This window comes from Ceratotherium simum, chromosome 4, assembly GCF_057802395.1.
Source record: "Ceratotherium simum simum isolate JZ-2026a chromosome 4, ASM5780239v1, whole genome shotgun sequence".
NCBI classification, from domain to species: Eukaryota; Metazoa; Chordata; class Mammalia; order Perissodactyla; family Rhinocerotidae; genus Ceratotherium; species Ceratotherium simum.
This window is the reverse complement of record NC_141903.1, coordinates 30,760,867-30,773,117: the sequence shown is the minus strand read 5'-3', so window position 1 is coordinate 30,773,117 and position 12,251 is coordinate 30,760,867. Positions and strand designations below refer to the sequence as shown.

The 12,251-nt window shown below is 39.3% G+C and overlaps 1 protein-coding gene across 4 annotated transcripts in view; it reads right to left on the bottom strand.

Moving 5' to 3' along the window:
* The window catches only part of LARS1 (leucyl-tRNA synthetase 1), a 62,853-nt gene extending 50,907 nt beyond the window's left edge, over positions 1-11,946 (bottom strand). For 2 of the 4 annotated variants that reach the window (XM_004420030.3, XM_087429608.1), the window contains exons 1-4: positions 11,797-11,946; positions 2,731-2,849; positions 800-887; positions 82-162 (exon numbers count right to left, since the gene is read on the bottom strand). In XM_004420030.3, coding sequence (XP_004420087.2) covers positions 82-162; positions 800-887; positions 2,731-2,849; positions 11,797-11,802 — 294 coding nt within the window. In that variant the 5' untranslated portion in view covers positions 11,803-11,946. Of the gene's footprint in view, positions 1-81; positions 163-799; positions 888-2,730; positions 2,850-11,231; positions 11,251-11,638; positions 11,771-11,796 lie in introns of those variants that run through there. The other 2 variants (XM_087429607.1, XM_087429609.1) reach the window with 2 other exon arrangements.
* Between the last annotated feature and the right edge of the window lie 305 nt (positions 11,947-12,251).

Here is a 12,251-nt window from a genome sequence, read left to right as displayed (position 1 = left end):
CCTATTTCAAGCTTTTGAATTGGATATTACTATTTGCTCTAAGCTAAAAAGAGTAGAAACCAATCCCAAAAGCAATCTTACCTTAATAGGCATTCCAGTACAGTGTAAACCAAAGGGAAAGAGACAGTTTTTTCCCTTTAATCTCTGGTATCCTACTGCAAACTATAGAAAGAAAATTAAATTTAAATTACAAATTTAAATGCTAGACAAACACAAAATGCTGACTTTTCACAAAAATCATCAGTTTAGTTTTCCTCTTCTCATCTTCCTTTAGAACACCACCAGATTTTATAGTCATGCCAAAATTCCAGCCCACTATCCTTTTTTTGTCTTTTCACCAATTATATATGAATATGCATACATACCTAGACCCTTGCACACATATACACACAGCATATGAAAATTAAATATAAAAATAAGGGCCGGCCCCATGGCTTAGCAGTTAAGTGCGCGCACTCGGCTGCTGGCAGCCGGGGTTCAGATCCCGGGCACACACCGACGCACCGCTTCTCCATGCACTCGGCCATGCTGAGGCCGAGTCCCACATACAGCAACTAAAAGGATGTGCAACTATGACATACAACTATCTACTGGGGCTTTGGGGGAAATAAATAAATAAAATTATTAAAAATATATATATATATAAAAAGAAAATTACTTAAATGTAAAAATTATGCTTAAAATTAAGGAATTCTAAGTTCTCTTAACAGGAAGTAAATTGTATAGATGCCATTTTCTTCAAAATAGTATTTATTAAAGACCCTCCATCCCCTTGTATTAAACATAGAGGAAGCTTTACCTCACATTTGGATAAAGAAAACGCGTGTCCCAAATGAAGGCGCCCATTCATATATGGATATGGGAAGGTTACAAAGTACTTGCCCTTGCTGCAAAACAATCATGGAAAAAAGAAAGTACAGAAAAGAAAACGTTAAGTTCCTCTTGCAATGAGGGGGTAGGGTGGGGGGAATGCTTGCTTAAATAACCTGTTTAAATTTTAGTTATTTAAAAGACATTTATAATTAAATTTATAAATCCAGAAATTAAAAGCTCTCTAAAATTGAAACTTACTTTTGATTTAGAAAGAATAAGATATTTATAGGTGGCCATTAAAGAAATAAATATCCTTGTAGCAAATACTGGAGGTTTAACAAGCTAAAACACTGAGTAAAGATGATATACTAAAAAAAAATTTTTTGTTAATATTCATAGGAATCTGGATTAATTTAACGTTTTCCTGATTAAATGAGATTTGTTTTCATTAGATATATATAAAGCAATTCAAAGTCCCTCAGATAAAATAGAACATCCTCAGTATTACATGATACCTGGTAAATTCACTCAAAAAGCACGTTTTTTAAAGGTGTTACTATGTTATATTCTTTTTTCTTATGAATCAAATGTATCTAACATACATAAGTTATGAAGCACAATAAAATGAACATCTGTAAACACACCATTCAACTTATGAACCTACTGAAGCTACCTGTGTTCTCCCACTATCCTACCAGAGATAACGAGTATCTTAAAATTTACTTTTGTCAATTCCCTTGTTTTTGAATAGTTTGCACATGTCTGTGCCCTTAAACAATATATCATTTAGTTTCGCTCACTTGTGAGCTTTATTAAAAAAACGGTGCACTTCATAGAGACTTCTGCAGTTCGCTTTCTTCATTCAACTTTATATTTCTAAGTTTCTTCAGTTCATTTTCTTTCACTGAACAAAGCAGCTTTTTCAGTTCACTTCTGATTACTTCAAATTACCTTAAAGTTGACCAAAATTCTAGAGCCAAATAGAAGCTTCAAATTATAGTTTAAAGCATAACACGAGACTTTATATTACAGTAAACTCTTTTTCTCTTAAAAAAAAAAACTCCATTAGATTGTAACTTAGTAGCAAGGAGGACAGACTTTGGAATCAGAAAGTCCTGAAAAGAAGTCTAGGCCCTGTCACTTCCTAGCTATGCAACTTTGAGCTGGTTACTTAGCCTCTCTGTGCCTCAGTATCCTCATCTATAAAATAGGGATAAAAATATTGCTAACCTTAAAGGGTTATTACGAAGATTAAATGACAATACACGTGTAAAAAAATGGCATATTTCCTATTGCCTTGGCATACTGAACAGTTAAGTGTTCAGTATTAGCTACTATTATTGTTGTCAATGTATTTCCTCAGCTCTAAGCAGTACATTTTCCTACATTTCAAAGTATCTTAAATTGAGATGCATCTTATAATTGATGCATATATTTACTGCGCTACTGTTTTGGGGTAGTAATTTTGGTTTTGTTTTTCTCCAATATCATATCATTATCTATGTTTGTCTTATAATCAGTAATTCTTAACATCAAGCCAATACAGTATTTATTACATAGTATCTTCAAACACAGAAACTTCAAAATTTATATTTTGGGTCTTTGAAGATAATTATCACTATAATACGATTCTCTCTAATAGAATGATTTCCTTTTATCAGTCAGCAAAGATAAAACTTCAAAACATCTTCCTTTGTTTAAACATGAAAAATATTGGTTTTAAAAAAACCTTTATGTAGAAAAAATCCTTTAAGAATTCCACAGGAAAGAAGATCCTAATTTGAAATGCAGAAAGCAGAAGTCACCACCTTCAGCCTGTTTCAGACATTATAAATACAATATCCTTTCCACAGAGCAGTTTCTGTAGCCAATGGTTTTGGAAACACAATGTGTAGAACTTCAAAAACCATTACTCACCTAGTCTGCCTCTCTAAATTAGATGCATTGACCTCAAACACTTTCTCAGAATCCCATTTCTGTTGGATTTCTTTCTCAATCTTCTTCAAAAAGTCCACTTTAGCTGTTCCTTTTCTTTCCTATTAGACACAGAAGAGACAGAATAATCCACCCTATACTACAACAGGCTTGCTTTAGAAAAAGAAAAAAAAAAACAATTGGGTTCACACAGAACTGAGCTGTTTACCGACAGATCAATTTTTCCTCTGCTATCTTGAAAGTTAAATAAACAAGATTAAAAATTAGGGCTATCACAACCTATCCACTTCAAACCTCAAAGGGATTTTACTGACATATATTTACTTACTTAAATATATAAAAAGCTTTGAAAACTTTTTTTAAATTAGCTCCTACAATATAACACTGTTGTCAAACGTTCCTATTTAGTTAAAATATACGAACACTTAGACAAGTATAGGATGAAGCAGCGTCTGCCTGCCAAGCTGCAATTATGCCCATCAAAGGAGAACGTTGAGGCCCAGTGGGTAGAGGTCGAGGGAGGATTAGTCATCTGTGTGTTCTTTTCAAGGACGCTGATGAAGAACTTCTCTCCAAAATCATTAACAGACTATTAATACGAAATTTAAATGAAACAGAGAACGGCCAGCACGCCTCTAGTATATTGGATCTACCTGGCAACATTCCCATCATCCCTTAAGCCACCCTTGGACAAAAGTGAAAGGAAAGAACATGCATCATCACTCTAACTCTGAAAAAAGGCAAGTTAGAGCTTCATTCTTAGTTTGTGACTCTGTGAAAAAGAATTAGCTGCTAATAGCAAGTGTGCTGAAGCTGGAAAGGAACACAGCACTTAAGGAACAGGCAGGTGTGCTGAATACCAGTGGACCCTACACAAACATCTAATTCTGTTTTGAAAGCCTAATATTAGTTTCTAGAATTTTATTTTCTGGTATAAACTCACCTGAAATGAAATTAGATTTTCTTCCCCTTCTTACTGGCTAAAATTTCCAGATTCTGCAGCATTTTCAGAAGACAAAATACCTAGGTTCTACTTATACTTTTACAACCTACTAGACAGATGACCTTGCCAACTTACCTGACCTCTGGATCGCAGTCTCTTTTAATCATGCCTCCCTCTGTCCTTCCATCCAACAATTTAGGAAAAGCCTTTCTACTCACATCACAGATACACTGGATTCTTAGACAGCCATTATTTTAAATGATTACACAAACCTGAAGTACTATACAAAGAGGAATTCTGTGCAATCAAAAAAACTCAAACTGACCACTATTTCTCCAAAAACTATCTTAAACATACCTTGTGTATTATGTAATAAAAATAACTAATAGTATTAAAATTACGTAAGATTCATGGGCCGGCCCTGTGGCTTGGTGGTTAAGTGCGCGCGCTGCGATGCTGGCGGCCCGGGGTTCGGATCCCGGGTGCGCATCGAGGCACCACTTCTCCGTTCATCCTGAGGCCGAGTCCCACATACAGCAACTAGAAGGATGTGCAGCTACGACACACAACTATCCACTGGGGCTTTGGGGGGAAAAATAAAATAAATAAAATCTTTAAATTAGTTTATAAAAAAAAAAAAAAAAAAAAAAAAATTACGTAAGATTCAGTACAAATCTATCATAAAGTTGTCAACTCAGTTTTACTATTTTCAGTTTTCTATATTTTAAATCAAAGAATGGTTTACTATTCCTTTGTATTTTTTTAAGTAAGTTTAAGAAGACAAGCAGGAGGTCGGCCCCGTGGTGTTGTGGTTAAGTTCGGCGCTCTCTGTTTCGGCAGCCCAGGTCCGCAGGTTCGGATCCCGGGCGCAGGCCTACACTACTCATCAGCCATGCTGTGGTGGCGTCCCACGTACAAAATAGAGGAAGATTGGCACAGATGTTAGCTCAGGGTGTATCTTCCTCAGCAAAAAAAAAAAGGAGAAGAAGAAGAACAAGCAGTGAAAGATGAAATGTCAGCTCACAAGAAGAAAGTGAAATGAGGCACTAAAGAACTTTGCCACAAAGGCAGAGAGGAAATGAGAAAGAATTCCATAATTTGAAAAGTTATGGATATAACAAGTTTCTCTAGGAACCAAAGGAAAATAAAAGTGATGAGTAAATTTTCTGTTTCTGTAAATCCTGACTGGATCATAATTTCTGTGAGTGGAAATTATATCAAAACACAAATCCGATCAAGTTAATCCCCCTTCAGAGGCTCTCTGCTGCTCTCAGGATCAAGTCCATACTCTTAAACCTGGCACTCAAGGCCCTTCTTGTCTCATCTCTGCCAGGCCTCTTCCTCCTTCCCTCTCCTCCATTCCCCTCACCACCACTCCAGGTCTATTAAGCCACCTGCATTTTCCCAAATGTGCCAAGCTCCCTCTCTCACCTCTGGGCCTTTTTTCAAGCTATTCTCCCTGCCTCATACCCCACCAATCTCTTTGCCTAGCTATCTCATCCTTAGGTCTCAGCTAATTTCCTGCTTTGAATCCCCAACAGTTTATGAGATGCCATTCTTACTACATTCCTACCTACCAATATTTCCCCCATGAGAGCACTAATCACACAGCAGTGTCAGTATCTGTCTGTCTTCCCCATGGGACTGTAAGTTTGTTCATGGTGGGGACTGTGTCTTGTTTCTCATTCCTCAATGTCTAGCTTATAGCAGCCTTTCAATAAATATTTGTTGAATATTTAAAGATTTTAAAAGAGAAGTGAATAACACATTGCCGGCTTTTGCATATTGTGGCCATAAAAAAATAACATAGATTAGGAAGTGGGTTGCATATGTGAATCAAGGTGCTAAGCAATTTGGACTCTTTCTCAAGAATTTCCAAAACTAAGTGTGGTTGCATAAGGTATTTCCTTTTCCAAGAAAGTAGAATCCTGCATTTATTTACTTCTTCCCATTCCTGCTACCAACCACTTTCATTTAGACCCTCAGTTCCTTTGCCCTCTCTTACTGCAAAACCCCTCTTCACAAGTAACCTTCAAGTTACAAGTCAGTCTCTCTATTCCTATATACGCTAACTTCTATTTTCAATTCTAATATACAAGGACTACCGTTTGAAAATAAGCTATGGCAGAGACAGCAGGTTACCTATGCAATATTGTTCCTTCCCTTTCTACTTCTGCAACAAAAGCCCAGTCTTATTTAGGGTAGTGCCACAGAGGCAGCTAAGTGTACTCTTCTACCTTTCCAGAATTTGCCATTAAATTGCAGCAGTGTGACCAGGTTCTGGCAAAGGAGTTTTGGGCAGAAGAAAGTAAGTCACTTCCTCTCGGCCCTTAAAACAGCATGTACAACTCCTAACAGCCAAATTAACCTGTAGGTAGAGTAGGCACAGTGCCTAGAGCCCACAATACTTTATGGGGCTGACAAACATATTTTAATTTCTTTTAAAATCAAGAAAAAAATGAACTTTAAGGTTAAAGTAAAAAACTTTAATATATAATATCAATATATTTCTCTTTATACCAACACAGTTGTAAAATATAATTTTTCATATTTTTTACAGAAGAAAGGGCCCACGAAGGCAAAAGTATGTAGGACCTCATGAAGCCTAGTTGTACCTGCTATCCTAGGGTCATGGGTCATATGAAATCCCACTATATCATTACTAAATTCCTCTTTACTTTAACCAGCTTGAGTTGGCTTCCATTGCATGCAACCAAATGATCTCGAAGACATTTACCCAATTAGGCTGTGAACTCCCGGCAGGCAGCAACTTTTAGAACAAGTCACCTCAGCACCAAGTACAATGCCATAGACACAGAAGTTACGTGACAAATATTTTTTGCTTAAAAATGGCCATGTCACCCACTTCAAAGAAAAACATGAAAGCAACAGTCTTCACAAATTACTTAGAACTGTGTTTCCTTTCACTGTACCGAGCAGGCTAAATGCATAAAAGCTCTTCTTTGAGGTTTCTGCTTCTCAGAAAAAGTTGTTCCTTAAAACCTCAAAGGTCGACTGTAACGAAATCTAATACTGGCCCTAGCACCAACTTGTTTCATAACCTTGAGTAAGTCCCTTGATCAATCTGAGTCTCAATTTCTTCATTAGTATTCAACCAGACAAGTGGTTATTTTAACTAGTTAAAAGGTTATTTAACTAGATCAGAGTTCCTAACTTTGGCACCATTGATATTTTGGGCCAAATAATTCTTTGTTTTCTAGGGCTGTCTTGTGCATTGTAGGATGTTTAGGAGCATCCCTGGCTTCTACCCACTGGATGCCAGTAGCACACCCCCCAGCTGTGATGCTCAAGAGTCTCCAGACCAAACGTTCTCTTCGAGACAAAATCACCCCCAGTCGAGAACCACTGAACTAGATAATAAACTATTTCATATATTCACAGTATTCTGCAGTTCTTAAAACTTTTATGAACATTAACTTATTTGACCTTAACAACAACCCTAAGAAGTGGGTAGACCAGTGATGATTATCATTTCAAAGATGATGAATCTGAAGCTCAGAGATCATCATGCCAGCAAATGGTCGAGTTGGACAAAAACCCTCATCTTCTGATTCCTAGTTCTGCTTTCTCTTGTTATTCTGGCTATATCCTAGCTCCACCACTTACTAGCTGTTGAACCCTAAACAGCTTCCTTAACCTCTTTAAGCCTCCATTTCTCTACCTATCTATAAAATGGGGTTAATATATACCTATCTTGTATTATTATTATGAGGATTAAAAGAGATAATACACCTGAAGAAATTAGCACAGTGCCAGACCCATGGTAAATGCTTAATAATATTAATCATTATCACAAAGAAACAACTGGATATCATGTACTTTTGATTAGGTGTGAAATGGCATTGTGGTTGTTTTAAGAGAACTTATCATTATACAAAAAAAAAATCTTACGAAAATATGTATGAATAAAATGGTACAGTGCCTGGAATTTGCTTAAAATGAATCCTGAGGGGGGCCCGCCCAGTGGCGCAAGCGGTTAAGTGCACGCGCTCCGCTGCTGGCGGCCCGGGGTTCGCCGGTTCGGATCCCAGGCGCGCACTGACGCACCTCTTGGCAAGCCATGCTGTGGCGGTGTCCCATATAAAGTGGAGGAAGATGGGCAGAGATGTTAGCCCAGGGCCGGTCTTCCTCAGCAAAAAAAGAAGAGGATTGGCAGATGTTAGCACAGGGCTGATCTCCTCACAAAAAAAAAAAAAAATGAATCCTGAGGAGTGGAGGGGGAGGGTCTGGAGGAGGTATATATGAAACAAGATTATTGAAGTTGGGTGATGGGTACATGGAAATACATAATACTATTATTATTTCTATTTTTTTCACTATTTAAATTTTCCAAATTTAAAGTTTAAAAACAATAAATTTTCTTAAAGTTCGCTATTATCTTTATTACATCATATCCCCAGGTCTCCTCTAACAGTCTGATATGTAACTAAAAGGGATTAAAACTGTCAAAAGCTCTATAAAATACTCCTATGATATGAAAAAAGTATATTGTTTACTCTTTACAAATTCAACTGTAAAATAAAAACTAATTTTTTATCCATGCTATTCCATGTTTATTGTCTTATACACTTTACTACTGGTAAGGTTTCCTTTGGAAAGAGTTAGAAAATTTTCCTTATAGGAAGATGCTTGCAGAAGAAATTTCCCAATTAGTTTCCAACTGGTAATAGTATAATGATTAAGAGAAGGGGCTCCAGAATGGGACAAAATGAATTCAAATTCCACCTCTTAGTAGATCTGATGCCTTATTTTCCCCATCAGTAAAATGGGGATAATAATAGCACCTTCTTTTATAGGGTTGTTCTGATGAAAACTTATGTAAAACACTAATGCCTGGCACAAATTAGGCAATCAATACATTTTAACTGTTATTATTATTACTTATTCTTTCTTAAAAGGACCTCTTGTTAGATTCTTCCAATAAAACTAATGTTAGCCCGGTATCATGACAGCGTAAAACATGAATATTTTCAGAAGCCAACAAGTAAATGAAGTGAAACAACAATATCTACCAGAAATACCGCCAGTTCCCTTATACATAAAAAAAGAAAGAAAAAAAATGTATTAAGGTCTTCCAAACTGAAAAACCCATTCCCATTAACACCAACCAAAAAAAGAAGGACCTGCAAATCCCACCCTGGCTGAGGATACCACCTAGATGGGGTGGGATTGGTGAGGAAGCACTGAGCAACTTGGAACAAAAAAAACACTGGACCAGGGATCACAAGGCATGGGTTTTCCTGGAAGGCAGGATGGCATAGTTCTTGAAAAAAAGAGTCAATCCGTTTGAGTTCTAATCCACTTTCATCATGTACTAGCTATGAGAACTTGGGCCTGTTAAGCTCTCTAAGCCTGGGTTTCTTCACTTGTAAACTGCAGAGAATAAGAGTGCCTACCTCACACAGATTAATGTGAAGATTCAGTGACACCATGCAAATAAAAGCTAAACACAAGGCATAACACATACGAAATGTTAGTTAGTGATATTATTGGTCCTGACTCTGCTAGAATTCCAACTCTAATAACTCTTCAACCCCACTGAGACCTACTGATCCTGATCCTTTTTCACGAACCCTTAGGCCCTTCCACCCCATGTCTTCACTGCCCTCCCTTACGTCCATCTGTATAATCACTCCTTTGCCTTTCTCTTCATCATTCTTGCCTGGCAAAACTTCAACCCTCCTATCTAGTTGCTCTATTCCTTCACTCAGGCAGCTGAAAAAGGCAGGAGACAAACATTCAACCATGCTGACCAGACTCAATTTAAATTCATCACCACAGGACCGGCCCCGTGGCTTAGCGGTTAAGTGCACACGCTCCGCTGCTGGCGGCCCAGGTTCGGATCCCGGGCGCGCACCGACGCACCGCTTCTCCGGCCATGCTGAGGCCGCGCCCCACATACAGCAACTAGAAGGATGTGCAGCTATGACAAACAACTATCTACTGGGGCTTTGGGGGAAAAAATAAATAAATAAATAAAATTATTAAAAAAAAAAAAAAATTTCATGACCACGGAGCTCCGCTTTGGTGGCCCAGGGTTCACAGGTTCAGATCCCGGGTGCGCACCCACGCACTGCTCAAGCCATCCTGTGGCGGCATCCCATGTAAAGTGGAGGAAGATGGGCACGGATGTTAGCCCAGGGCCAATCTTCCTCAGCAAAAAGAGGATTGGCATCGGATGTTAGCTCAGGGCTTATCTTCCTCACCAAAAATAAATAAATAAATAAATAAATTTCATGACCACTAACATCAAGTGATGTCCAGCAATACTTCTAATTTCTGAAATCCAGTTTGTTACTCCTTCTCCTAGACCAGTGCTTCTCAAACTTTAATGTGTGTACTGTCCAATACAGTGGCCACTAGACACGTGACTATCTTTTTTTTCTTTTTTTTGGTGAGAAAGATTGGCCCTGAGCTAACACCCGTTGCCAATCTTCCACTTTTTGCTGAGGAATATTGGCCCTGAGCTAACATCCGTGCCCATCTTCCTCTATTTTGTATGTGGGATGCTGCCACAGCATGGCTTGACGAGCACTGTGCAAGTTCGGGCCCGGGATCCAAACCCACAAACCCTGGGCAGCTGAAGCAGAGTGCACAAACTTAACCACCAGGCCACCAGGCTAGCCCCCAAATGAGACTATTTAATTTTAAAATTACATTAAAATTCAGTCCTTCAATTGCACTAGCCACATTTCAAGTGCTCAATAGCCACATGTAGCTAGTGGCTACCAAATTAGTGCAAATATAGAACATTTTCATCACTGCAGAAAGCTCTATTGACAGCAATGTCCTAGACAATTGTTTCATATCTTCTTCCCCCTCCTCAAACCTCCAACACTTCCTTCCCATCCTTATTTTTAGCTGATAATCTTGGTTCCCATTTCACTAAGAAAACAGAAGTGAACAGAAATTTCCACAGCCTTCCTCATCATGTCTATGGACCTACATGCATCTGTACCCAAATATTCTGCCTTCTTTCCTATTACTATAGATGAGCATGGTCCTTTTTAACCCTCCACTCATGCACATGATCTCATCCTCTCTATTCTATTCAGGAACATCATTCCAGGGATTCTCTCTCTCTTTTGTAACAATTTTTCCTTTTTACAGGATAATTCCCATGAGCATACAAACATTGTATAATTTCTCCTATCATAAAAAAAAAAAAAAAAAAAAGCCCTATTTTGACCTTCATCTATTACCCCATTCTTCTGCTTTCCTTGATAGAATTTCTCAGGAGTTGTCCATACTCATTATCTCCAGTGCCTCTCTTCCCATTCTTCCTTGAACACACTTTTCAATCGGCAACCTACAGGGCCTTATATGACCTACATCCACCCACCAATCAACAACCCCACACACACACACAAACACACACACACACCATCATCTCCCCACCCCCCCAGCCCACCCCGGCTCACTGTCCTTTGGACATACAACCCTCCTTGCTTTTCACTCAAGCTGTTGCCTCTGCCTGGAAGTCTTTTCCTCCATACAGTTGCATGGCTTGTGCCCTTACCTCCTTCTTGCCACAACGCCACCTTCTCAGCAAAGCCTTTCTTGATCGCTCTTTTAAAACTGCAACTCTACCCTGCCCCACACTCCCTAGTCTCCTCTTCCAGGTCTACTTTTTTCTATAGCACTTATGGGGACCTGACATATTTTACCATATATTTTAGTATATAACCACCCACACACACACACGTAAACCCCATAAATGCAGATATTTTTGTCTGTTTTACCGGTAGGCGCTCAATAATTGTTTTGTTGAAAGGTAACATCAATGTTACATACTCCTCTCTCTCCAAACTGATTTTAGCAACTTCAGTGAAATCACACATAACACTAAGTAGTCTGTAAAGTTAAAGACATGGGCTCCTGGCTCATCAGCTAGCAAGAAAAGACACATCCTCACAACAGCCACACCTTAAGCGTGGGGGGCAATGCCTCCCCTTTCTTGAGAAAAGGATTTTTCTCTTCAGGACAGCGGCTACCACAAGGAACCCCTAAATTCTGGCAAAAGCAGACAGATCAGCCAGGTTCTAGGGCCCAGCCAAGCGGATTCTCTTCCCGCCAAAACTCACCGCCATGGCGCCGCCCAGCCGACTCGGCAAACCCACGACAGTGACCTCGGTGATCCCCCCTCAAAGGAGTGGTTGCGACCTTTCCCCTCCCTCTTGGGGCAGTCAGGCCTCCCAAGACACTAAAGCACACGCTTCACACCTGATGAGGCAATCGCCGGGTCACTACTAACTACCTCCGGGTGCATCTCCTAGCCCTCCGGGGATTGTAGTTCCTACGCCAATAGAGCCCACGCCCAGCAGGTACCTATTGACTACAATTCCCAGAGAACAACGGGATACCGGATGTCTACCCGACAAGCCACTCAGAGGTGACAGCGGTAGTGACGTCAAGAGCATGTTGAACTACAAAGTCCATGGTGCAGTTCGGGGTCGCAGAGTGTCGCGAGGGCACCCCGGCAAAGGTGGAGTTCTCGGCCTGCAACCTTTTCACCCTGTGGAGCTGGTTTGGGTGTCTG